The sequence below is a fragment of the Seriola dumerili genome, unplaced genomic scaffold, assembly GCF_002260705.1.
Source record: "Seriola dumerili isolate Sdu_G_001 unplaced genomic scaffold, Sdu_1.0 BDQW01000138.1, whole genome shotgun sequence".
Classification (NCBI taxonomy): Eukaryota; Metazoa; Chordata; class Actinopteri; order Carangiformes; family Carangidae; genus Seriola; species Seriola dumerili.
In genome coordinates this window covers 5,137,199-5,165,150 of record NW_019174393.1, presented here as the reverse complement: position 1 = coordinate 5,165,150, position 27,952 = coordinate 5,137,199, and the positions used below count along the sequence as shown (strand labels likewise).

General features: G+C 45.8%; 1 protein-coding gene across 4 annotated transcripts; it reads right to left on the bottom strand.

Annotated features, from left to right (window-relative positions):
• kmt2e (lysine methyltransferase 2E) lies at positions 1–27,952 on the bottom strand. Of its 4 annotated transcripts, none has more exons than XM_022749336.1 (25): positions 27,660–27,952; positions 18,636–18,820; positions 14,350–14,461; positions 13,543–13,772; positions 13,165–13,304; positions 12,434–12,615; positions 12,287–12,325; positions 11,999–12,199; positions 11,718–11,848; positions 11,375–11,492; positions 11,116–11,225; positions 10,739–10,991; positions 9,637–9,735; positions 7,527–7,598; positions 6,739–6,924; positions 6,147–6,473; positions 5,650–5,949; positions 5,358–5,508; positions 4,915–5,141; positions 4,762–4,818; positions 3,938–4,483; positions 3,005–3,324; positions 2,786–2,865; positions 2,605–2,684; positions 1–2,282 (listed from the first exon to the last, which is right to left on the bottom strand). In XM_022749336.1, the coding sequence occupies exons 2-25, from the start codon at positions 18,704–18,706 to the stop codon at positions 1,236–1,238; spliced, it is 5,079 nt and encodes a 1,692-aa protein (XP_022605057.1). In that variant the 5' UTR covers positions 18,707–18,820; positions 27,660–27,952; the 3' UTR covers positions 1–1,235. The 4 variants fall into 4 exon arrangements, with proteins under 4 accessions (XP_022605057.1, XP_022605058.1, XP_022605059.1 ...); XM_022749337.1 differs by having other exon boundaries at positions 3,026–3,324; XM_022749338.1 differs by lacking the exon at positions 7,527–7,598.

Below are 27,952 nucleotides of genomic sequence, written 5' to 3'. Positions count from 1 at the left end.
TATAAAACTGTCATTACAGTGATTTATTATAATGAACCATGAAAATAGCCAACCAGTGCAGTGTCTGTGAGTCTCTCCCCTCCACACAAACATACACTCACACACACAAATAATAAAAAAGACAAAGTTGAAGAGTCCAGAGAGGGAAAAAAATAAAATAAAAATAATGCTACAGTCACAGAAACATTCAGCTTTGCCAAGAAGAGCGTTCATATTTACAACCATAGTTCAAAATGGGATGGGAGCAAATTGTACAAGCATAGAAAAGAAAAGAAGCAAATATTTACAACCTGTTCCTGGTGAAAGCTGGAGTAACCACCTATACATTAAATTACACTTTCTACAAATAACCATTGATATTCAAAAATAAACCGCTAACGTCCTAACTGTGGGCGAGACCACTCTGCCTACCTCAGAAGACTACAAGCACTCGTTACACGAAATCTCTCACACACACTTTCCTCCTCTAAGCAGCCATACACCTCTACACACATACACAAGCGCGCGCACATACAAACACACAAACAAACACACACACAAACACACACACACACACACACACACGAGTGCAGCCTCCAGTGAGGCAGGCTCCCAGAAATGGGTCTTTTCTGAATCTGCAGCGGTGAACAGATATTTGTTGTTAGACAGAGGAATAAAAAAAATAATTGTGTTTTTTTTCTCTATACAAAAAGCTTTCTCTTTGCTATAATGAGCCACTAGGTTAAAACAAATAAATGGTGTAGAGAGCTGACAACAGACAAGAGAGAAGAGGAAGTGAAAGGAATAACTGACAAAGGAGGAAGAGGAGGAGGAGGAGGAAGGAGGGAGGGGGGGGGGGGGTGTATAGGCTGGAATGTCAATTGATAAACAAAGTGCGGGGCCTTACAATGGGAGTCCAAACAAGACACAGAACAGAGAGCTTTCCTCTCCATCACAAGAAGGTTATATAAAAACAAAAAGAGGCCAGAGAGAGAGAGGGCTATGAGCACCGGGGGGATCGTCCATCTTCATTTTTATACAGTTTGTCTTGAAGATTAGTTCACTGTCCTTTTTTCTAAAATTTTCTGTCCTTGTTTTTTTTTTTTTTTTAAAAAGTACCCTTTTATCCCACAATCTGCTGTTTTTCCACTGGCCATGTGTTCAGGTACATAGAAAACATATCTACAGCTTATGGTACACGCCCCTCTCAGGCTGAGTTCTCAGGGGCTGCTGGGGGCCGACAGCAGAGAGGGCGGTCAGTGCCACCCTGTGCTCAGGTACCCCGAGCTGTGGAAGGGGGTCGAGGACGCAGGAGCTCCACGAGTCCCAGAAGGCATCTGGGAGGCAGCGGCCTGGGCCTGGCCTTGTTGAGTCTGTTGGGGAGGAGGAGGGGGAGGTGGAGGCAGTCCGGTCTGCTGAAGGGGTGGCGGGTACGTAGATTGGGGCACTGAAGGATTGGTGGCGGTGCCTGGGTGCAGCATTGCCGGCTGAAACCCCCCTAAGTTCTGAAAGTGGTGGGGCTGCATCGGCGGGTTGGTCGAGGGGGCAGGGGGAGGTGGGGGAGGAGGCGGAGGAGGGGTGAGCGATAGCAGGGTGCCGCCGGTAGGAGGTGGCTGCTGCTGCTGTTGGGAGGTCTGGCCCTGTGGGGGAGGAGGAGGAGGAGGAGCGGTGGTCAGCATTAGTTGGTGCTGTTGGATGGGAGGAGGTTGCAGGTTGACGTGCAGCAGGGCAGGGCCAGGCATTGGGTGCGGAGGTGGGGGAGGCGGAGGTGGTGGAGCAGCTGAGCTCTGATAGTGCACGCTGTGGGGAAGTGTCTGCATCAGGGGCTGAGAACCAGGAGGGTACGGGGATGTGACGGCAGGTTTGAACCCAGGGAAGGGTCCAGCAGGTGAGGCGCTCTGGCTGGGAAAGTACGCTGTGGAGGCCGGTGGTGCTGGTGGAGGAGGGGGAGGTGGTGGTGGAGCACTCTGTGAGTTGTACTGGGGGAACGGGGCAGGGCCAGTCTGAGCCTGGGGCTGGGGCTGGTTTTGAGGCTGAGGGGAGAACAGCGCCCTCTGGCTGCGGTAGGGCGAGCCCTGAGGCTGAGGCTTGGGAGAGTGGAGGAGGGAGGATCCAGGGTAGTGGACCGGGGAGGAAGGTAATGGGGTAGGATGCAACTTCGTGGGGGTCAGAGGAGCCGGCTTAGGTCCTGCAGGCTTGCTCGGTGGCTGGCTTGTCGGATTTGGTGTCCGAGGTTGACCATCGCCGTCTTCCTCCTTCGCTGACCGACTGGGAGGCTGGGCAAGACCACCTGGAGAGCAAGGCTGAGAGGAGAGGGGCCAAGTCAGACACTGGTTGAGAAGGAGCTGATGATGAGTCAGATCTCATGAATGATTCATAACTGAATCATCCTTTTTTTAAGCAAAAAGACCGAGACTTGACTGATTCCATCCTCTTAAATGTGAATATTTGATTAATGAGTAATTGAGAATATGAGCTCCAGATAATTAAATAATAAAAATCATGGTTAGTTGCAGCTCTAGAGGCAACATAAATACATACAACATACTTAATAGTTAAATCAAATAATTAAATATAACAGTGGCCATACAGAATTGTAATCAAAAGAGCGTAATGATGACTCACCGCGTGGGTCGGGGTCTTCTGAAGACTTGGCGATGGACAGTCTCTCAGTGCAGGTGTGTCGCCACCCTCGGTCTCACCATCTAGAGGAACAGGACAGAACAATATAACAAGTAAGAATGACTGATGTGTGAAAATACCTCTTCATAAAAAGGTGACTCAGAGTCCGTGTCATTATTCTCACCTGTGTCTTTATCTTTGCTGAGCAGCAGAGCTCTGTGGTAGCTCCGCTCTCGGGCCTGCTCCACAGAAGTCGACGACGTCCTGAAGAGAGACATTGGGACCTTTACAATCTAATTTCCAGTAGGGACACATTAAGTATATGCATCAAATATATATAGGATTATAAAGGCCTGATAACAACTTGATAATATATATGTTCCTTAATATGACATAAACTCACTGTATTTTTGAGAGAACATACCACTGTCCTTCTCCTCCTTCCTTCTCTCCTTTCTCTCCAGCACTCTCTGCCTCTTCATTTGTTTGGGGGTCCTTTACAATGATGGTGGTGGCAGCGATGGTGGTGGTGGTGGTGGTGGTGGTGGTGTTGAAGAGAGCTGTGGGAGCAGGGGGTTGAGGAGGCTCACTGCTGGTCTCTAGAGAGACGGGAAAGGCGTCGACGGTCAGAGGTGGCACGGTGGAAACAGGAGAGCTGCACTCAGTCTTGGAGCCGCTGCGGCGAGCTTCTCGTTGGCGTTTTCTGTACTCCAGCAGGGAAACCTGGGAAGATGCAGCGGTTCGATGTCATTTAGGAACAAAAGGCAAGTCTGACATCAAACCATTAGAGGGCAGCATTTGAACAATCACTGACACAAAAGAGCAGCATACGTGCGAGTCAATGCATGTCATGAGATCATCTTCTTATCCACATTACCAAGAGAGTATGTGACATAGAATACAAGCCTGGACAACCAAGCTCTGCACACTTGTTAATGAGTGCAGGCATATTCACTGCACATAACCTTATGTAATGTAATTCTAACATAGCATTTGCTGATTAATCTCATTTGTCACATATTGCTTCTCACCTCACTTTTAAAATGACTTTTAGCTGCAGCGCCAATTACCTCTCAGTTAGCTGATAAATTGTTTTGTCAATAAAATGTCAGGGGAAAAGTTAAATGGTCCTGTTATAATCTCTTTAAGCTCTCCATGCTGTCTTCTAACTGCTTGTTTTGTCTGACCATCACTCCAAACTCCAAAATATTAAATTCACTAACACAAAAGACAAATTGTCACAATTTAGAAGCTGGAACTAGCTTAAAAAAAAAACATTCATCTACTGCTCAACAGGTCAGTAAATTATCATTAGCACATTATTCTGAAAATGTACCTTTTTCTTCTGTGGAGGGTTCTGCGATGACCCTCCTACTTCGCCGGTACCATCCCCGTTCAGTGAGCGCGAGAAGCCGAGTGAGCTTCCCTCCTCGGAGCAGGGGTAAAAGAGCTGCCCCTGGCCTTCACTGAAGGGGGCCTGAGAGCCAACCAATGGCCCCGTCCCTGCTGCGGGCCCTGCTGCAGTCCCAGCTGCAGCCTCAGGCCTGAAGGGAGCTGCCAGAGGCTCCAGGGTGTGTGAGGGGGTAAGGTCCCTTAAGTTTGAGTTGACTGGGGAGAAGTTCAGGCCAGCTGGTCCAGTCGGGCCTCTCTCTGGGCTTTTTATCCAGCCAGGAAAAGAGGAAGCACATGTTTCTGCAGACGAGGAAGCCTCGTTACTGCCTTCTACTACCCCACTGTCGGCCCTGTCCTCTCCGCAGTCCACAGACTCCGCAGCTGGAGGCTGTGGACTCTCTGGAACTGACACCTTGGCTTCTGTTGGGAGTCCGTCTGAGCTGGGTGCCCTGATGCACGGAGAGGAGACCAACGAAGGGGGGCGATCGGCCTGGGAAAGGAGGGAGGAATCAACATTAGGTGACTGCCCTGGTGAGGGAAATAAGCTCTACAATGTTTCCAGAATAAGACCAGGGGTAGGGTCACTCTGCCCTCTTAATAAAAGTCAAGCCAAATGACAAAAAAAAAAAAAAATCCTACTATCCTACTCTCTCATAAATATATGGCTAGACCAGTCATTTTCAAAATTGAAATATATCACGAGACGGAGCAGAAATCACTGATTACCAATTGCTGTGAGCAGTATTTCCTGCTGTGTACTCCACTCACCTCTTGCACACTGGGTTTCCGGCTGACCTCTGGTGAGCTCTCCACTGAAGATTCACTCTGTGAAACCGAAAACACACTTAATCATTGCAGTTCTTTTTCACACGTCAACATAGATGCAACCTCCATGGGGTTCTCCATTACAGACAGCCTTACCTCCTGAGGGGCACTAAGTGACTGTGTTGGGGTGCTGGGCAAGGGCTCTGTACTTGGCTCCTCTGTTCGGGGACGTGGTGGGGTAGCCAGTAAGACGGGTGTCGCGGGTGTCTCCGATTGGTCTGCCCTGGTGGGCGTGGCGCAAGGGGAGCCGTAGGGCGTCGAGCTCTCGGACATACAGGCATCTAAAGGACTCAACCGCCGCTTTTTCAAAGGTGTGGGCAACTCTGAAAGAGGCAAGATAGTGTGTTTTTATCCAAGTGCTGTGCTTGTTTTTCTGAAAGTGGGCCTGAATATGTCGAGCTCATTTACATAGGTTTCTTGAAATGCTATTTACACCGACATGAGCTAGTTGGTATATCACAGTAGGCTTACATCTAAAATTAGTTTCATTTTGTGCCACCAGACGCAGTGCAGACTACGCAGTTTTCACAAAGACCTACCTGGTAGCGTGCAGGTGCCATTGTAGGGTAGAGGGCTGTCAGAGTCTCCGTTAATGGAGGGGCTGAGGGGACTCTCACTGGGCATGAGGAGGCTCGGTCGTCTGGCTGGGCTGGTGGAGCCCTCCTCCTCTAGAGCCTGCTTCAACCACCGCTGTAAGAAAGAGGAGCGGTTTAGTAACTAGCAAAAATACCAGCCCTTTCCCTCTTTTTGATACGAGTTTAGCACTCTGGTAAACATGTTTTACATGTACATTTTATCAAACAGGAATAGTTCTAAAGCAGGACTCTGTACCTTCTTGCAGGAGCCCGTGGTTGGCGGCGTTTCTGGCAGTTCTCTGGATCGCCGTCTCCCTGTGGGAACTCCAGGAGTGGTGGGGCTGCGGTTTGCCAGGAATGGCGACGAGAAGCGGACGTAGTGTTTGGGCGTGCTGTAGACCTGTGGCGAGCAGGCCATACCTGGTAGGGCATTCAGCTGTGTGGCAAGTACTTCAGGGTCACTGCTTATTCTCAGTGGTCTCTCTGGGGCTGGCTCTGGGGTTCGCACTGCACCACGGTCCTGCTGCTTCTCTCCCACCCACTCACTGACAAAGTGCTGTTGAAAAGAGTTTGAGAAGATTTAGCATATTATCTGACAATCTACAGGGTTTCCCATACCTTAAATGTGTTTGACATGATGTGTATATTTGACCAAATTAATTATCTTAAATCATTTCTTTGTTTACAGCAAAGTTGTAAGACCATATAATATGATTGAAACGAATACAAAAACAGTCCAAAATGTAATTGTACCTTTTTAGTTTTGAAGTTCTTGCTCCCGGTGCGGTTCCTGTCAGGTGCAGGTGAGCTGCTGTGCGGAGGGCTGGTGTCCGGTGCTTGGGTAGAGATAGCCTCCGGTTCTGGTGCAGTGGGGGTTTCTCCTTCAGGGACTTCGTTGGTCAGGGGCTCCACAGACTCAGCTGGAGAGCCCGGGGGCAAGTCAGAACAGGCGCTGATGGTGCGAGCTCGCCGGCGCTGTTGGCCAATGTGTGTGCGGTTTCTTGAGAAACTCTTCCTGTTTCTCGAGCCTTTGACCTTTGCTGGCTTCAGTCCTGGCTCCTCTTTCACCTCCAGAAGTGGCTACGAGAGAGACAGTGGTGTATTTATATTTATTAAAACAATGCAATGCTTGACATGATCCTGTAAACATGTCTCTCTGTGCCTGTTAGTCACAAATTGTCCTTGAAGTCTATTTAAAAACTATTTATGTTTGTCCAAGGTTAGTAGAACACAGGCTACTTCAAAAAGGGGGCCTGGCTTCTCTGTGCTACTGCTCAAGTATTTATGTCACCCAACATTCAAAAGGAAACCAAACAAGAGGGTCTTTGTGTCTCTGTGCTCTCACCTGCATGACAGCTGGGGAATCTGCTGTCTCTGGTGTGGCTGGAGGCTCTTCCTTGATGTCACTACGGCCCCCAACCTCTGACTTGACGCTACCGATTCGCTCCAGGGCCTGCTCCCTTCGTTTCTCCCTCTTCTCCATGCGGGCAAAGGCTTGCAGGATGGCCTCCATCTTCCTCTCTTCTCGTGTCTGGAGAGGGTTAGTGGTGGGGTTGGGAGAAGGGGCGAAGGACAGGAAGAGGGAGCACAGGCATAAGTCCATGGAGTACTATTCAATCACAGAGACCCAGAGGTGGTGATACAACGGGTTAATGTGTGCTGCACAGAGAAAGCCTTTCTAGCTGAGTGCCGAGTGCAGAGACAAGTGAGAAAGTGACCCCTCGCTTTCACAGTAAGAGAAACAAAAAAGGAGAGGTCAGACAGAAGCGACAGGAAAATGTTGCGAGGTTGTGTAAAAAGTGACTGGGACACCAAGAGGTTGTAATTTAGCTTGTCTGATGTGTTCCTGTATGCATAAATGAGCCACTAATATTCCCCAACTCTGTATATGGAAACCATGGCTACCTCCACCAAAATCAAAGCGCTCCACCTTCAGTCAGAACACCCCTTAAACTCATACCACGAAACATACTAAAACAACACACGTATTTCTGCATAGGTCAGACTGAAGACTGGTGTCTGTAAAGACGGGACAGTTAGTACGCAGGTAGTATACCTCTCAGAGATTTGGGGGTGGAGGGAGGGGCTGGTAAATGGGTTGAGTGGGGTTGGCTATGTATGGGTCAAGTTTACCTCCTTGTGTTTCAGTCCCTTCCAGCTGGAAGCCGCCCCGACAGGGAGATGGGACTGCTCCGCTGGGTTGGCCTGAATGTTCAATAAAGAGACAGCCCAGTTTAGAAGAGACATGTCCCCCCTAAACAAGGCTTCACAAACACTGGACACATCTGGACTAGTAACTTCCTGGTGGTATGTCAGGTACTGCAGGTATTACTTTGTACTATCCTTATATAAAGCACACTGTAGAGCTACGGACACCACAATGTGACAAAACTGTTTTTGAGGTAACTTGCTCCTGATTCGTCTGGGTTAGAGGTATTTTCTCTAATAGCTGATGCTTTTACATCTTTGTCGTTCACACCTGCTTCACTTCAAGGGTTTTCATTCTTATAATAACTCCTCAGCATATAAATCACGATACAAACTTGCTGAAGCCCCTTTGAACTGCACAATTTTCAGCTGTCTGAGACCAAAGTTGACAGCACTGGGAGAAAAATGGTAAAATATTTGGTTGTCAAACCAAAACTGTGGTCCTAGAACTCACTGGGAAACATTCACACTCATAAACAAACCACAACTAAGGAGGTTTGTGGGACCCAAAAATAACTATGGCCAAAGTTTGTTGATTGTTTTTCTATTTATGTCGCACTACAACTCATCACATAATCGGATACACCTCAAGCTGATATTGTACAAGTGTACACAGATTGTGATTTTATTAGACCAATTGTGAGTTTATTAGACCAATCTTGCATAATGTGAGTCTAAAGGCGCATTAAATCAGGACAGATATATTCTCAAAAAGTCTCCGGCTAAAAACCCCTCTAGCTTTGTACATCCCAGTACATGCATCAAACGTACAAAAAACGTCAGCTCTAACTTTATTTGTCTCGTAGCCATGTAAAAACACAGAACACAGATTTGAAGTATTACTAAGCAAAAAAACATGCCACTGGTAAACCCAAATCCAGCCTACACAGCCAAACATTCAGTTAGGGAGCCATTACACAAAGAGCCAGGATATGCCTTTTCAACCAACGGGCGCTTCTGTTTAAGTAGGCAAGATATCATGCCAACACACACTGATGTTATCTCCCCCGCACCTTGTCGCGGCCTGGATTTACAACACCCACATGCATCTACTATGCTTGTGATTGTCAGTGTGTGAATGCATGCTTCTTTGCTCCAGCAGCACAGCTCTCTCCTGGGCTACATTCCATAGAAAGCAGCCTATTGGATCTCCCAAAGTCAATATGGCCCTGGCAACAAGGCTTTACCCTCTGCAGCCCCTCCTCCCCCTCTCTCCCTGCCTCCCCCTCCCTCCCTTCAACCATCAATCCCTCTCTGGCCATTAGTAGAACTGTATGTTGGCCAAAGATGAGTCAGCACTTTACACCTTGGGTCCACCGTGTGAAATGGAGCTGACTGCAGGGTAATTTCCAGAGTGTGTGTGTGTGTGTGTGTGTGTGTCAGTATAGTGTACCATGCTCGCCTGTGGGTGTTTGATCTCATTGCTCAGGGCCATAAGGCTGTTTGGCAGCGAGAAAGAGTAGTTGAACCAGTAATAGGCCATTCGTGGCCGCAATGAAGGTGAGAGCAGAGCTATACTCAAACTGTAATGCACACTGGGGGATCGTTTCAGGATGTATGACGACACAATATTCTGGTTTTGTTCCCACTGACAGGAGGAGGTGTTGTGAACGAGCATGTGGAACTGGAGGCCTATTCATTCATGGTGACAAAAAAAAAAAAAGACAAAAATGAGGAAAATAAATCTCGCAGCATAATGACACACAAGCACAAAGCCCCAGTACTGTGAGAGAAAGAAGAGGGAAGTTAGAATTAAAAGAGGGAGAAAAAAAATAGGACTGAGCAAAACAGCAACAGGGGCACTGACAATGGTGGGAGTGCTGGCAGTAGACGAGTGATGAAGAGGAGGGTAGGTTTCAGGAAGAGAGGTAGAAGACAGCTGCTCCTATCCAAGCCACAGCCCCCTTAGCAGACAAATAGTTAAGTCCACGCCCAGAGCAACAGGGGACATTTTTATTTTTGCTCTTTCTGCTGGGTGGCTGTATGGCAAAAAAAAAAAAAAAAAAAGCTGTAGCCCCTAGCTTGGCACACTTACCATCTTCCTCCTCCTCTCTGCAATCTGCTCCTCTGACTCCATCTCTACTTCATTGCTAACGGAGGTTTTGTCTTCTAGATCCTCATATAACTCAGGATCCTGTAAGAGGAGGGGAGAGTGGGGTATGGCGCTTTATCATGGCTGATCATTCAGTCTGGCTACAGACTAAAGGGAGACAGGTAAGAGTGGAGGAGAGGGGAGGTGAGGGAGAGAGGGAGGGGCAGGGTAGAGTTATCTGTAAAGATATTTTGTGGGGGAAGTAACCCTGCTTTTTCCTTTAGTGGTCAGCCTGTGCTCAAAACACACCTGCTCCAAACTTGTCTTGGGTCACACACAGTGGCCTGTTTAGAAATGATGCTGTAAAACAGGACCCTCAACCACAATGAACGTTGCCTTGGGTGTGAGCATATGGTTGTTATAGGGACGTCTTTTACGTACTAAAGATCCTTTTCTGGGACATCTCTTCCTTACAGCTGTGATTCAACTCTGAAAAAAGGCTTTTAGGTTTGTTTTCTAAATCAGTCTTACCTCATTCAACTTAAGTTATGTGACACAATGGACTAGTTCCTAAATGATCAAACACTTGGATAAAAACAAGATTTCTCTGGATTCAAAATGCTGAATGAAAACTTGGCTTGCTTAAAACTGCTATTCTGGAACAGGTGACAAATGAAAAATAAAAATTTAGTTAGTTAATGCATCCAAGAGAGCAGTTCTGATTGCGTACGCTTGCACAACAGCGTGATACACTGCAACACATCACTGCCAGACAAGTGGCACAAAAGTGTCTTGTGCAGTAAAACCTGAATAATGTCTTCAAAATTATTCACAGGGAGGGACAAAAGTGAATGCATAAAGGGATGATGGGAAAAAAGAGGGAACTAAAGAGGATGTATAGAGACAAAGAGACTAACAATGGAAAATACATGCACAGACCATTTCACAAAGATCAAACAAAACTGCATGCATGGACCTCAAGGGTGAATGTATTTTAACAAAAAACAAAGTCTCACCATGTAACACATGAGCAGTAAAGTGTTAAAGAAAATGTTAAAGAGACTGGGTGCATTTAGTGTGACGATCATAAAAAGTGGGATCTTGCCTGGTTGTTTGAGATGGAGAGCCGGAGAGGAGAAAGTTTTCTCTGCTTGCTGTCGCCTACACTCTTTCCCTTCCCCTCGCCATCCAAACCCATGTTCTGGTTCTGGCCCTGGTCATCCCGGACCGTCTCTTTGTCCTTGCGACTCCCCCGGCGCCGGCCTCCAGAGCCCAGGTTCTCTGTGGGCTCCAGGTTGTGCTTGAGCACCGGACACTCCTGGTTCCCCCTCACACAGGCACAGTCCACCTTGTATTTACTAAACATTAAGAGAAGAGAAAGAAAAATGAAAGAAGGAAGAGAAATATGAGGTCAGGAGGCAAAATCATCTTGCAATGATACCGTGATTCTGCTACAAGCCAACTCTAATAATTATAACTCACCAGCTGCCATAGTCAAAATCAAAGCCAATGGTGATCTCTGTGCCTTTGGTGATAGGCCTCAGTGAATAGATGTATAAATGTAACATGCCATCTTCAATGACATGCCGCACCTGAGGGAGGTTTAGCAAAACATTAGTAAAAGCTAATGGATGATGACCACAGACTGTTACACTGAATAAACATTCATTAAGGCTATGTTTAAGTTAATCAAAAAACTGTAAAGTTCAGGTATCATTCGATTCTCAGGATGTCTCCTCACCTCAGAATTGGGGGTGCAGGAGCGACGGATGAATCGCGCTTCATTGCCAAAGCTGCGAGCGTCCACACACATCTCCAGTCCATCAAATTTAGAATAAAATAACACAAACGGGTATGGCCTAAAAAAAGAAAACAAATGAGGTCAGTGCATGAGTGCTAATCATTTACATAAAAACACCACAGTGTAATGAACTACACAGCATCGCTGCCAATCACTTTTTCCAGAGCACTTAATATTGGTTAATTTGTTTGACCTGCATATAAAAACACAGCAGCATTCAATTTAAATTCATCAGACACAAATCCAAGGAGAAATCCTTTTGACTGGGGACTCGCATCCTGACCTCTTGAAGAAGTATCCATTGGCCTCAAACTGCTGTCGAAGCATGAACTTTCCCCTGTACTCAATGATGAGGGAGTCTGGGGCCAAGTCTCGCACCGCCTTGAGGATCTTCTTGTTCTTCTGAACTTGACTCTGGAGGAGAGAGAGACAGCCACACATGAACACAGAGTGACAAAATACACTGAAGTCCACTGGCAGAATACTTAGGAGACTAGAGATTGAAGGGTGTGTGTTTGGACATTATCATATAGTTAAGACTTTAGACTATACAAAAGATTATACCTCCACAGGCGGTTTGAAAGAGGCTGGATGCGTGTTGTACGCCAGGCTCTTGCCGTCACCTTGCTCTTTAACACGCAACAGGACCTGGACGTCCTCACTGTACTGATTGCTGCTCGCCTCCTCGTAACGCTCCATCCACGTCTTGATCTTGTTCTCCCACAGAGACGGGTGCTCTGTTGGCTCCTGCTCTGGAGCTGCACCCTGAAAGTAACAGTACAGTTGTTGGTGCATATGGCTCTGGTATGGACACAACTACACAGTGGTTGTGTGGTGCTTATAGGAGTTTACCTTTACTCTGGAGGACTTTCTGGACCCCTCCCGGAAGGCCTGTCATAGCATAATGAAATTGAATCTTTAATGTTACTTGAAGTTCAAGCATATAATACATAATGTGCCTTTACTGATTTCATTATTAATTAATGAGTCACCGCTGACCTTCTTAGCTCGGGCAGAGGATGCCGGAGGCTCCTTTTCACCACTCTTTTTACGTTTTTTATCAGCCTGTTTATTGCCAAGGCGCCCAGTAGTCAGGGTGATGGTGTTAGGCGTGTGTTGAAAGGTGGAGTACAGCTCTAGCGGCACCTCATCTCCACTCTCTGTAGCACTGGTGTCCCCATCTGAATTGGCAAACAAATACACTGGTGATCAGGTGAGAGTGCTGAACAAAGAAACATACTACGCTATAAAAAGCTATAACTGCTGCAGGGAAAAAAAAAAGAGCCAACCAAATTAAAATAACAGGAGATAAGGCATGTTACAGCATAGATTAGGAAGACACAGTTTACAACTTGTCCAGCAGGTGTCAGTGTGTCCCAGGCTCAGGAAGAACAAAATCTATATAAGCCTGCAGGGGGAGGAGGCTGTACCCTGACACAGCCTACAACCTGCTCTTTTCACTAACAAGCTGGCCATTTACTGCAGCAAGGAAACCAGTAAAAGCAGAACTGAAAGATCTATGTAAATCCTCTCACAACTCTATTATTTGTACTGGGGAATGAAGTTCTCAAAAAACCAGTAGTATTTGGCAGCATACATGCCATCTGTAGTTTATCAGACTCAGTTTACATCAATTTAACTTTGTTTGGAAGGTAAACTAAACCATGAGGGTCTGAGACACTCTTTACTGACACTAATGCCCACATATGCATCTATGTTGTTTTGCTTACCAGACAAACATTCTCGTTTCCTGGTCTGCAGCAGGATGGCCCTCTCTCGATCCAGGTGTCGTGGTTGGCAGCGTTCACACAGGTAGGTCTCAGGAATGTTCTGCCTGTCGATGCCCATGCAGTCTATATGCTGCCAGGCACTAAAAAAAATTACAACAAAAGGTTTTTGATTAACGTTTAAGTCATGTTTGAAGTAACTTCAATGTTAACAAGTGTGAGTCTCTGGAGAAACAGAGGTCTTAGTCATCAACACAGATCATACAAAATATCTGTTAAACAAAATAACATAACAACCCACAGACACTTGATCGGATGAAAAAAGGCCAGAGTCAGCACTAGTCGAGGCATGTGACTACTTGTGTCAACCGGGCTCTTTACCTGCACTTGTCACAGCAGATCATGTAGCCGTCATCGTGGGTGAAGCCACAGATGCAGCGGGTTATGTCAGCCCCATAGCTGCCATCCTCGGAGGTGCTGAGCGTGGTGCCCCTGGATGCTTCGTCCTGGCCCCCTGGAACAAACAACCCTCCCTCTCCTTGTCGGATCAACATGGAGGGGGGAGGGGAGGCCGGTGGCGTAGGTGGGGGCCGCGCCCCATAGTTATGGTCCTGATGGAAGGTTGGAAGATATGAGGGTCATGTGGTGTAAGTAAATGATAACCCTAACCCCTAACCCTCACAAAGCGAAAATCACCAGCAATTAAAACAACACATATGGGAAAGGACAACAATTTCCCACAGGACAGCAACTAATGGTTCTTTTAAATTATTATTATCGATTAATTATCTGAACTTTTTTTTCCCGATGGTTTGGTCAGCTGAAGTTGACGTCATAAATGCATAAATGTTTTGTCCGATCAACAAAAACCAAAAGTACTTTAATTTACCATAATGTAAGACAAGGAAAAGCAACAAATTCTCATATTTGAGAAGCTAAAATGTTTGGCATGTTTGCTTGAATAATGACCTAAATGATTAATTGATTACAAAAATAGCTGCTGATTAATGCAACTCTAATTTCCTATATCAGGAAAAGATTATAGAGGCTAGTACATTACAGGTCAATGTTCCATTTCTGCCTAAATTGGAGTTACTCATGCTACATTGACTGATAAACAGAAGAGGGTTTAAAGTATGTCGGTTATTTGAAGAAACAGTGTGTGTGTGTGAGTGTGTGTGTACTCACAGCGTAAGGTAGGCCAATGTAACTGTGGGAATGGTGTGAACTGCTGCTGTAGATCTGGTGTGGGAAGCTGGACTTTTCCAACACCACAGGGCTGGCCTCCACCGATTCTGGTCTGTTGGGCAGCAACACAAACAAAGAACACACATTACTGTATAAAACTTAGATAACAAGGTTACACAGAGTAACTCAAGCATTGTTCCCTTCCAACAGTGTGAGGAAGTGAGTGTGCGTCAAGAAGGCTTAGCAAGGAAGCAGTGTGGCTACTGCTGGTGACATAGAGGCAAAGTGGCCAGAGAAGGAGTATGGATACATGCGATTGCAATGACCGTCACATTATCAGGGGCAGTAGTTCTGCTACGGCAAATTCAGTAAAACCTCACAGCTCAGGTCTGAGAGCAGGACAAATAACAGACAGAAATTTTAAAATAAACAACTTTTCTTTACTCCCAAATCCATATTGACCGGGCAGACCAGTGTTTTCCACAAGTTGAGAATTTTTACATATGTCCCCAAACGCTTCATGTGCAGAATATTGGTAGAGGCTAGCTTGGCAGCTGCACACAGAAAAGCCTCTAGTCCCTACTTTGTTACTGCAGCACATGCAACTCAGACAGCTGTGTGGCCAAACTGTGTTCGTTTGGAAAGATTGAAATGAGGCCTTCTTATTTAAGATTTACCCAAGCTGTCTCTACCTGGGCAGCATGCCCAGGTAGAGCCCTATGTATGGGAAACGTTGCTGATAACCATGTGCTAACTCTCATTCAGACAATACAATAAACAGTCATTTTTTTCAAGCTTGTTCATACCAAACCAGTAGATTCACTTTCCCCAGGATCGCAGTGCAGCTGGAGAAAGAGCCTGTTTGGCAGTTTGAGACCAACCCACCCATATTATGACATGATCAATCTATTCTTCAGTTGCTAAGAGGGCGGTTCTAGAGGAAGAGGGAAGTGGAACTGGCCAAACGGATGGCATGAGACATGATAATCAGGTATGAACAGGGACGAAAAAGGAGGTGAAAATATGAGGAGGGACATGAACGGCAAACCACAAGCCAGATACATTTGAGTTTAAGTTAAGGTGAAGTAGCTATTCATGTGATAGTCACATATCCACGTGTTGATGGTTCAATCATGCAAAAATATCACTTGATCCCCTTTTGTCTCCCCTCACAGAGTCCTGTCTAGAAAACTGCTTCAAGGTCAGAGATGTACAAAAACCACCAAAGAGTGTCTGTGTCAGCTGTTGAGCTTGTTTTCTATATCTAGACGCTCTATAGACATAAAACAAAAAAAGGACACCTTACACCAAGTAACTTCATGAAGGCTACTGCCAGCAAGTTTCCGTGAACAAGGCAAAATACATGGAGAAAAGCTCACTAAGCAAGCTGGACAGCCTCTCAGGTACAACGAGTAAGATGGTACAAAAAACTAAAAGACTGCAGGGACTCTGAACAGGCCATGCAGCGTTTCTGTCTATGTAACACTGTTCAGTTTTGCTTACACTGTGACTCTATAACTGACATATTTTGAAACCCTTGTTCAGAAAAGAAGTACAGTGAAAAGTTCAAGCACTCTTAGGAGACAGTAACTAAGTAGCTGGAGTAAGTATTAATGACGTGAAATTTTAAAGAAAAGAAAAGAATCACATCACTCCCTCCGTCCCTCCTTTTCCTTCCTTCCTTCCTCCCACATCTAATCTCACTTCTTTTCTAAGTAAGTCCCATGGTAAAGTGGTGATACGGTACCTGTTTGAGCCCTTCTCAGCCCCTTTGCTCTTGTTGCATGTCTTATGAGCACTGTGCAACACTTCCTGTGTGTATTGCCGCTCAAGTATTCACCGTCAAAGTGAAAACGTAAGTGCATGCATGAGGTCTGGAGGCGGACCCAGGGTAAGGTGTGTGTGTGTAGACAAGAGATTAACTGCCACACAGACAATTTGTGTAAATGTCTGTGTGCAGAAAGAGCCTGACTCAAAAGGTGGTGGGAAAATCTTAAAGTCATACTTGAGAGTGTGCACTAGGTTCACTAACTTTCTCCAATCAATCATTAACCAATCCAAAGTCTATAGTACACTATATAATACAGGGATTTAAGACCTGTTCAAGTCATGTATCAATCTGTGGCTAAAGGAGGAATTTTTTATAAAAGTTAAAATAGAATTAATCGGAATTGGGCATTTCCAGTTCACACTTTCAGTTTGACCTACCAGTGAATCAGTGAGAGAGACAGAGACTGAAAGGACACACATCACAGAGGTAGAGACAGGCAAAGACAAAAGACAAACAAGTGAGGCAGCCTTTTCAGCGGGAGGGAAGTAAGCATGTTTGAATGTATGTGTGCATAGCTGAAGGGTTTGTGTCACTCCACTCCTGTGAAGCGGAAAGGAGGGACTAGAGAGGAAGAGTACACACCAGTGGGAGGGCTGCACACATACAGTCAGTCATGATCATGCTCCAACACAAACACCTATGGACTACGTCATACACATGAAAAGATGATAAGTGAGAGAAAGACGGTGGAATGAAGAGAATTTTTGGAACTTGAAGTTTAGAATAAGGTGGCAGTTTGGTATGTACTGTTTATAGCTCATAAACACCAGGTATTTAAGCAAGGAACAGATGTCATTTAAAATGCAAACACCTGCTGAGAGAGGGTGAAGAGGCAGAACGGACGAGCGTGGATAAAGGAGAGATCAACAGCAGGAGAGAAAAAGAGCAGCACTGAAGAGCCAGAGGCAACGCCTTCACTCCTAAAGAGCTCCCACTCGCTGCCATGGCAACACTACGTATTCTGTCAGCGTGTGCGCGCACGCCAGGCTCTGTGTGTCACTGTGGACACACACACTGCATTAGCCAACAGCTGGTCACGCCGCTGCAGACTTCAGGGGGATGTAGAAAGGACGTGACGCTGTTTCTCTGGTGAGTAGCCAGCCCCGCTATTCCAGACTCAGCTGGCGCACTCACAATACTCCAAAGAGCTGTGTGTGTATGTGCGTGTCCAGCAACGCTCTGTCCCTCTGGTCTGGATGGGACCTGTGCAGCAGCAGGTGGAAACCCCTTTCAAGCTTGTTATCTGCTTTTGAGTAAATCTGCAGCAGGCGATCGGATGCAGAATGTGGACGGACAAAGAGTGAGTGAGAGTCCAGGCAAGGGGCTTACTCCTACCCCCGGTGGCAACAGAGCTCCGTGGAGAGGAGGGGGGGGTAGGGGGACGCGGTGGGACTGTTTAAGACGCCATATCTCTGTGAGGGCCACCTGTCACTCAGGCCAGTGACCATGGCAACAGGCCCTGCGCAGTGCAGAGGGGAGGGAGGGGAGCGAAGTGCAGATACCATGGCAACACAAGCTGTCAGGGCAACAGCTCTGATGAAGGCAGAGGGGAGGGCTCTCCCTCTTTTAAAGAGACAGGAGCCCCTCCATAAGTTGATGACGTGTGTTATTCTTTAGTCATACGAGAACCTCTTGCTTCATTTATTTGACCAGAAAAAGCCACAGCAATGTCCTTGACAAGACTATAGGAAACAGAGAGGAGGGGCAATAGGAGGCTTGTTGCCATGGTGCCATGCACCATTTCTGCTTCACTGACTGGATGCAGTGGACACATGTGCAAACATCAAGCTGGAGAATTAGAAAGTGATCAATGAAAATCATGTTGTGTGCTTCTGTATGTGTTACAGAGTTATACACTCTAGACTGCACACATACATCTACATTCTGGGCTTACAGCCAGTTTCATATGGGCAGATGTAGTTAATGGCTGAACACTGAGAATGTCTATGTGATGAGCAATAGCTGAGTGCAAGTATAATCAATGGCAAGACAGAATTGTCCATTAGAGCAGACACTGGATGGGCCCTGCTTCCATGGAGTGCAAATTCCTTTCCCATTAATGGTAACTTTGTAAACGTGGGAGAGGAGATCTATATAAAAAGAGAGAATTGAATAAAGCCACACAGAGAAGAAAAAGATGGCAGAACTGCAGTCATTATGGAGGGCACGTTGGGGCACATACAAAGGAGAAGGGGACAAGGGAAATCATATTACATCGAGTAAGAGTGTCGAGTGTGTGTGCATAACACCAGAGAGGGGTGAGAGATGAGAACAGAGGCGGAGAGAAGGTCAAAGGTGTTGGAGAGATGAGAGAGAAAAAAAGAAGAGTGAAACTAAGAATCAACCTTGGTGAGGATGAAGGCCAAAGATCGTATACAAGAATGAATGAGAGGAGGAAGTGAGGAGGCATAAATAGTATGAACAGTGAAAGCTTGTGTTTGTCAGTGTTACTCACTCTGAGCCCGCAGCCATGTCCAGGTATGAGGTGTCTGCTGTGTCCACCCCTACTGGGATGACTATGCTCATGACGTTCTCTGCTGATCAGCTCTTGTCCTACTGAGTCCAGAGAATGGGAGTCCAAAACACTGAGGCATGCCAGCCACAGCAGTCATTGCAGACATCTAAGTGCATCCACAAGGCCTGAACATGTAGGAGATGAGAGGAAGAAGTAGACAGACAATAGAGAAAGGAAATAAAGACAATTAGTATTGTGCAGCAGCATCGTTGCTAGCATAAACTCATGATCACCTCAACAACGTGTCATTTCTTTCATTCCAAGAACAAAGCACTTGCAAGGCTGCAGCATCTAGCAAACCTGAAATTACAAATCATAGTGAAAATGGGGTATTTCCAGCACACGTTAATGCATGATTCATACTTTCAGACCAAGAGGAGTGTTTAACAGGGAAGTGTTTGACAGGAATTTCCCCTCTGACAAAGCTGAGGTGTTAACTGATGAAAAATGAGAGGACACGATACTGTAAGGTGAAGCCTGAGCTGCTGCTGTGAACTGCGCAAAAGCGACCTCTACACACTATCTGCCAGGAATGCAGAGGGCTGCACTGTAAGAAAGCTCCCACAAAGGGGAGCAAGAGAACATGGAGCAGCCAGCCGCCATGAAAGGAGGCAGGAAAATGCACACAGGACAAAACACACAGAGGCCATTTTTCCCCCTTCGACGGAAGAGGACTGCTCTATTCTAAGCACTCCACACACACTCTCATCCTGGTAAAAGACATACACATACACACACACAATCTTTAACACTGTAATTGCAGGTGCACACATTTTCTTGACAGGAAAGCTTATGTTTTTGTCATTGCTACTGTTTGCATTTCTAGTAATACACAGGGAAAAGGCTGCTGTAAGATCAAGTCATCAATGAGTGATTACATTAGGTGTCAGGCAATGAATGTAGTGTCCTTTTGGTCCCCAAGTAGGAGGTGGGATGGATTAATAAATTATACAGTGGATATAATATTGATGGGAATATTAAGCCATGTATTTGTGTCTGATGTGAATCCAGACGAGAGCATATGTCAGTGTGGCTGCCCCTGATACAGAGAGCTCTGTTGATAAGCGGGATTAGTGGGAGGGACAGATGCCGAGACAAAATAGGCTGGAGGTCACACCTCCGCCTGCTCATGCACACTGGGGCCAAACAAAGGCTCAGATCTCGACTCAGGGTGCAGATGAGAGAGAGAGGGGTTACAAAGCAAGGATGTGTCATGTATAGAGTAGGGGCATACTTCACACACTTAGCAAGCAACAACACACCGTCACACCAAAACCTGTCTCTGCATGCCTATGAGGTATCAGCCCGTTCTGGCCTAAGCATGTCCTCTGGAGCAATCACTAAAATGCATGGCTTTACACATGTACTGTCTCTCTCTAGGAAAACTGTATTTCATTACCAGCTGTCAACCCATACTGCGCTGCTTCTTTCAAGGAACCTCTCATATTTTCTCTCACGGTAACAAAAGATTTTTCAATTGTAAAAGAGCCATTAGAGTAATTTCAGTCACTAATTCACCCAAATGCACCATTTGAGCCAGCAGGACTGGTGAGAGGCTCACAGACATGACAGCTGTCAGCTCGGGGCCTAATTAATAGGAGGAAGAAGACCCCTGTGAGTCTGTGTGTCAGCCAAAGCTACTGATGGGATCACTTTCCAAATTCTCTTCTGATTGTGGTGCGCTGACTGGTTTAAACAGCATGGCTATATCAGAGACAGGGGCATTTCATGATGGAAGCTGATGTAACCAGAACACTCTCTTTCAACAAGGATAGGGCAGTTTGCCAAAAACACTGAAATGACAAACTCCCCCCTCCTTTGTATTATCTGAGAGGCCCAGTATGTTTTTGCACTGGTAAATAGCTTCCCTCCAAAGCAGTCTGTCCGTTCCCTTGTCCACTCTTCACTTCATCCAGGGAATCCTGCTGTCACTACTGAGGAATGCACACACAAGCTCACGTTCACACATATACACCACCCCCACCATACACACAAGCAGACGGATAACCCCTAGCCCTGTACTCTAACATTCCTCTATAAGGAGGCTCTCGGAGCAGTGCGCAAACATATTTGCACTGCGCTGCAGCCAGACGCAGTCAAGACTGACAAAAGGCGAGTGGAAAAAAGAAAAACAAGTACAGTACAGCAGCATTCCTGACTAAATCTGAGCTGCGCTGTGACTGCCTCTGCCTGCTCCTCCTACTTCCTCTACAAGATATGTCCATCACCCTGGAGAAACGCAGCCAAAGAAAGGAAAAAAGAAAAAACACCACCCCCCTTCCTGTGCCCAGTCACCCCGCCCGGCCGGATTTCTCTCCCTCCTCTGTGCACTTCCCAAATAAACCTGAGACAGCAACGCAGAGCGGAGGGGAAGGGGAGTGTCGCAGACACAGTTCCTAATTACAAGGAGGGTGGGAAGACCATTTAAAGCCACCTTTGGCCAAATCCTCCGCTGTTATGGAAACACTTGAGAGGAGCGAGGGGTGGGGAAAATGGGGAACATGCACAGGGGAGGGTGAGTAGACGAGGGACATAGACACAGGAGGACATGTAGTGAAAGTGGATAATAGTAAAAATGAGCGACAGGATGGAAGTGGTTAAGGTTTGCAGCGCGTCCCTTTTCTCAAACTGTTCACCTTTCATGTGCTCTCTGAACAGATTTCCTTGCACTGTAGGGAGCTTTAGAAATCATCCACAGCCCCTCCATTTCAGAGGGCAGCAGGGTGGGGGAGGTGTACATGGGGTCTGTCTGACAGTGACGCTACACAGCCTAGACCTGGATGGACTCTGGGTGGCAGAGTGGAGCACATAGCGTAACCCAGTCTCTCCTTTCTCCTCCTTCCCTCCCTCAGCGAGGGGACACAGTCACGTCATTGTGTGGGGAATAACTATCCTTTTAAGACAGAACCGCACTGAAGTCAGTGAGGGAAAACCCACACCATCACACTCAAACCATGCCGCTACAGACAACAGCCTCCCTCTCTCCTCAGTTTATTACCACTGCTCTATGTGTAACAGTGTTTTCATTCTTGTTTTCACAGCCAAGTCTGAGCAGATTATGTTTTTCGATAAGTAGGAGGAGCAGGAGAAAATGAGGGATTCCAACTGAATCCCACAGCCCCCCTGCCAAGCTGATGTGACTTCACACCATCCTTATTGCTGGCTACAATGACTCAGCTCATAAACAAATGGATAAAACAAACTCATACAAATACAGTCACATATACAGGAAGCATGACCCAGATGGAATGTAGGCCTGGCCCTCTTTTTCATGGTGCCCACAGTGGGACACATTGCATCTGCCCTGTCCTTCATAAATCAGTGTGCCCATGGCTGCCAGCGCTCCCTGTGCACTCAAGCACTGAAGGTGAAGCCATACATCAATACAACAGGGGATATGGATGTGAGTTTCTACACAAGCAATTTTTGTGGCCACAATAGGAAATGTGTTGTTGCGTGTGCAAACCAATACCTCAGACTATAAAGGCCAGCCCACTTAAGAGTCAGATGATGAGGAGTCACTGATGCTGCAGTGTTCATGTCTCCTAACTAGCAACTAGTAAACAATAAAGGCTGAGGACCAGCAGTGCAGCAGGCTGATGGAGAGACAGAAGAAGAAAATATAGGATGTCTTTGTGGTTATGTTACATGTTCAGTTCACTTTGGGCACAGAACTGCCATTTAAGAACCTGTCACAACCTGCCACATGGGATTGTTTTGCTGCGTTTACATGATTCTGGTGTTAGAAAATTGTATGATGTGGTAAGGAGCAAGACAAAAACACAGACAATAAAAACTAAGTATGAAACTCAAAACAATGTCCTCTATGCTCGGTTCAAACAGCCAGAGTGAGTGAGTTAAAATGAGTAGGAACGGGGTCTGGCAGCAAAGCTGGGGCAGCCCTCCTGTAGTCTGAGTAATGTCTGTTCATGGAGAACCCCCGGGGCATAATCTCTCCATCTCCCTCTTGCTCCTGCTTACAGAGTATCACGGCCAGGGAATGTACGGTCAAGGGTGAGTTCCTTTAAACATTTGTAATTTAGACAGGTGTACATTACACTAAAGTATTCAATTCACTTTATACTGCATCTTTATCTGTGTGGCTGTGTTTGTTAAGACTGATATGATTTTGGACTTGGGGACCTTTCCTGATTACAAAGAGTGACAAGCAAGCACATATGCAGTTGGCAGCTAATTACAGCATTTGGGGAATGCAATGTGCAGCTTACTAAAATGTGAGCTATGTATGGGTCTGTGTGTGAGTGGAGAAAATGGAGAGAGGCTACACAGCATCTACAGGGCAAAACAGTGAGAGCCACTCAGGTCCCATTACAGCAGTGTTTGATGATCAATTTCACGCCTGGACCGCAGTGCCGTTACATCACCAACATCGATGGCACATCCCCTCTTTATTAAGTCTATCCTGCCTTGTGCTGCTACCCATGAATGCTACTGTAACAAATACACAGCAACAGGAAGAAAGTTAGGGAGGTATAGTAGGGCTGAAGCCTCATCAGCCCCAGCCCTCAAGCCACCTGTCGGGGAGGCAGCTTGCGAGTTTAAAGAGGGATCTGTTACGGCCCAGCTAGCAGCACAAAAACAGGTCACCTGAGCCTGGGCTTCTTGTCCCAGCTGGGATGCCATGTGATGGTGTTGGGCCCCAGAGCCAGGCAGCTTTGTCTCTGGGTCTCTCAGGGTCTGGGTACCACACAAGTGAGATCACTGGAGACCAGACCACAGCCTCACAGCTTAGTCCCCCCCCCCACCATGGTGAGGTGTGTATGAACAGAGACTCACACGTCACCTACACAGAGGTGCTACTGTTTCAGGGATGAGAGTTTATTGTCTGGAGACAGGCCCCCCCCCACCATGGTGAGGTGTGTATGAACAGAGACTCACACGTCACCTACACAGAGGTGCTACTGTTTCAGGGATGAGAGTTTATTGTCTGGAGACAGGGAAGAACACAAAAACAAGGAGAGCTCTTCAAAGTACAGGAAGTGTCAAAGAAAGAGCTGATGGGTCTGTGGCCTTCATCTGCCCTATCAATATGCTAATACACCAATAAATATCCTGTGCACTTGTTGGTTTCTTTGTCACTCTCTCTGCTGAGTACACTGAAAAAATAAATCAGTTTTGTGCTCAGCTTGTGGCTTTTTGATCATATGTGTCTAAGAATCTGTCTAGGGGTTAGGGTGTGAGGAAAGGTGTGTCATCTGAGACTGTCATGTCTCCTGGCTGCCTAGCAGAGTGCTCTGTCCCTGTGGCGGAGGGGAAGTGGCAGCTCACCTCCCGTCACCATCTCTGTAAACAAACCAAGCAAACACACACTTTGCTACACAAGGCAACCAGGCATACATACAGCCAGTCAGGTATTTACCACTGTCAGCTCAATTATCATGTAGACAGAGGAAAAAAGAGAGTGAGTATCAGGGCAGAGGCCTGTGCTCCTTTCCGAGGAAGAACACGATGGCGGGGGATTTTATGTATTATGAGGCAGAGACTGATTAAGCACAGAAGGGACCTCTTACCCATCTAGCAGTAAAACCTTTGCCACTTACTATTATCTGAACCTTATCCACAGGTGGCTGAAATTCATTACTAAGAATCTGACCATCAATGGACAGAAGCTATACAGACCATTCAGGTGCTAGGGATGTTTATGATAAGAAAAATGATACAGAGACCTGAAACTGACCCTCTTTTTCCTGTCTATGTCATGTGGTATGCAAGAATTTGGAGGCCTGTGTCATGCTTTACTCCTTCTACTGCCACAGGCTTTAGTCAAACACACCCACATGTATGATACATCTATTAGTCTAACACTGTTGCTCCACACTGAGGTTGACAGCAATACAATGCGCTCACAGAACAGATACACAGCTGATTACAGTCATGTTAATCACATGTATGTAGTTAATATATAGACTGTCATGCAAGCTGCCATGGGAAGCCTCAGTATTTGTCCCTCAATGTGCTTCAGCAACTCTGAACATTTTCTACTTTTCACTCAACAGACATCAAAATTATCAGGGGGGAAAAGAGAAAAAATGCTTCTTGGCAATAGTCATGAACAGGCATTTGAGCTTTACAAAGTGCCAAAGTTTGTCCCAAGTGGTGATGTAGAGGAAAGGACAGAAACTCTGAATGAGACATCCCTATTTTAGAAAACTGATTTGCCATCAGCATTTACTGCAAAACGGGGTTATCTGCATGACTCTTATTGTCCATAATAACTTACCTACTCACATACCAACACCCATCCCCAGTTTTTCAATAAAACAATGACAGCATTTCTATCACACAAGAGGGGATTAACAGAAAACAGTGGAGAGAAAATGCAAACCATGAGAGTGAGGGACACACTACATAATACAGTTAAGTCAGTAAAGATGATTCTAGGCAGGTCATATGTGGCTAAGGAGCAAGTCTGCAATAGATGTATTTTGACAAAGAACTGTGTTTGTATGCTTAACTGAAAACTTCATCTAGTCAAAGAGGTACACCATCAAGCTCTTTAATGTATTTCCCAATTTTACGTACTTATTATCTAATTTCCCCTAATAATAATACTCGTGTCCCAACATTTCAACACGAAACACAAGCAATAGCAAGAGCCGTGACGCACGTTACAGGGCTACTATGTTATTCGTTTTGGGAATAGGCACAAGAGCATCACTGATTGTTACTATGACAAGCCATACAGCGCAGTATTGCTATAGTATGCTCTAGATTGTTTAACGTTATTGTTATGCCAAGCCTCAACTAAAAAAAAAAAAAAAAAAAAACATGTTGTGTAGTTGCTTCCCAGTGAGTATGTCGGCGCTGCAGTCAGTCCTGCCGATAGGGGTGTGGAGGGTACAACGTTGCTATTATGTTACCACAACTCCCTGGTGCTGTCGCCATTTTCATAGCGCTTTTCTCAGGACGGCGAGACAATCGTGTAGCCAGGGGAGCCTCGCCATGGGAAGAAAATCCCCAAGAATGCATTCAATCGCCTCTTTCATACACTCTACCTTAAGTATCGCTCTGTCGGTTCAATCTATGTGTTGTTACCAATAGGTGTTTTTGTGAATTCGTCGAAAGCAGAGCCAGTAAGCTAATCTGCTAGCAATTATGGCCAGCAATGGCCTCTCGAAATGTAGCAGGGTAGACTTTAATGGTGTTGGGAGCAGTGAAACAACCGAAGCACGAAGCGCCTTAAATTTGACTTTTGTAAGTGTTCAGCAAAAAGCGAACGCAGCACCGTTTCACACAGTGATACTCGGAATCTATAAATTTTAGTACGTGAATAAAGGCCAAAAATAACGATGGAAAGCAGAGCACAAAGCTAGCGATAACCAACGGAAGCTAACTGTATAATGCGTAGAGGGTTAGCAGAGTAAGCTAGCACCGACACGAAAGAAGTGGATTAATGCTTGGCTCGTCACAGACAGGAAAGAGCGACAACATCAGCGTTGAGAGATAACTCCTCGGGGCAAACCAAAGCCGATTGCACATGCATACGGTAAATTGTTTCAGGTCAGGTTAAAATAACAAATTGCGACAGTATCGTTCAGCATGGCTAGGGTTGCCAATCGAGATGGAGTTACAAATTGTATGACTGAGACGAGATGCCCAAATGGAACATCCCCTCCCCCACGCTTGCAGCATTTGAACCCAATACACCCTGAATCTAAATTAAGTGATCCAAAATGTACTTTTAAGTTCGATTATAACAAAATAGAAGCCGGTACTTCCACGTTTGACATCGGATCTATTCTTGATTCATCTTGCCATAGCTGCGATTCTATAAAAGCTCAGCAGCCTATGAGATTACTGCGCAATGTAGCTAAACGTTTAAGTTATTTTAACAGCTGGTCTTGCTTTGAGTAGACTTGGACATAATAGACCTAACACCTTCATATATCTGTGTACATGCTTGTAAAGGCTCATTGTTCTATGGCTTTCAACAGAGGCACTGTATAGATTTCGCTTAACGGAAATAATGTCCCATACTCTGGGTAAGCAAGATGGGGGCCACCACGACACAAATTCAAGTTTGTAACTAATGCTAAATGTACCATTTTCATACTGGGTGACAGCGTTGCAAACACTGTATTCAAGTAAGATACAAAAAGAACAGACGCGTTTGCTAACAGCTGCAGTTGCAAGGACCTTAACTAACAGACAGTAAATTGACTAGTTGGAAATAAAGCGAGGAGTATTATATTAGGAGGTCACACTATTTACAGTAAAACGGATGAAACCGTGCGCAATATTGCCCGCAGTGTCACTGTGTCAAACTAAACATCAAGTGAGTCCCCCTCTGGCTCTAGTTATATTCGGTCAACCTGCGAATAATATTAACAGTGGCATTTTTGAGGACAAGTTCACTGCTGGTAATGTAACTGTTGTTGACTGGCTCTGTTCTAGCGAAAACGTTACACGTTAGGCTATGGGACAGACATTAATCTAATTGCAGCGTTTTCGCTTAACGTTACCCATAACGGTAGTGTATTATTAGTTATGTTTTAACTACGCGGCAAATGGAGCACTACGACCTTTAAATAATATTTACCTGATAACTTTGTATGACGTCTCGTCTATTACCACACTATAACGAAAAGTCGGAGCTCTGTTCGGTCTGTGTCAAGCTAATTTGAGCTAGTAGCATGCGCTAGCTAGCAAGTGGTCTCCTGGCGTTACGCCTTCCAACTTGACACTCACATTAGAAACTTACGTCATCTAGTTAGCTGTTTTCAATTTTTGATTTAGGTAAATATGAACTTGAAAGACTTAGCACCTACAGATCCTAAACTAACGGTGTTGATCAGCTAGCTAGCAAGCTAAACTCAGCTGATACTACAACTACGTTAGCCAGCATCAGCATGATGTGCCTAGCCAGCTAACTAAAGCCAACAATAGCCTTACGGGTCGGATTTGTGCTCACTCTACAACTAACACTTAATGCAGTTTACTTACCGTTTTATGTCCACTCTGGAGGATCTAAATAGCGAATAAGGGGACCTGGGTAAGACCCCCGTCGCTTTCCACACAGCTTCCACAACCAAAACAATACTTCTGTCCACACACTGCGGATCCCTAGCAAAGCTTTAAAATGTTTGTATTTAAACGTGTCCTCTAAAGAGTCCTTTCCTGTGAAAATCCCTTGTCTCTTGTTCTACGCAGGGACCCAAATTTGGGATAGAAATCAACTCGAAACCGTTAAAACTGTGCCTTAGTCAACGGCGACTTTTAGAAATTAGATCCCCTCA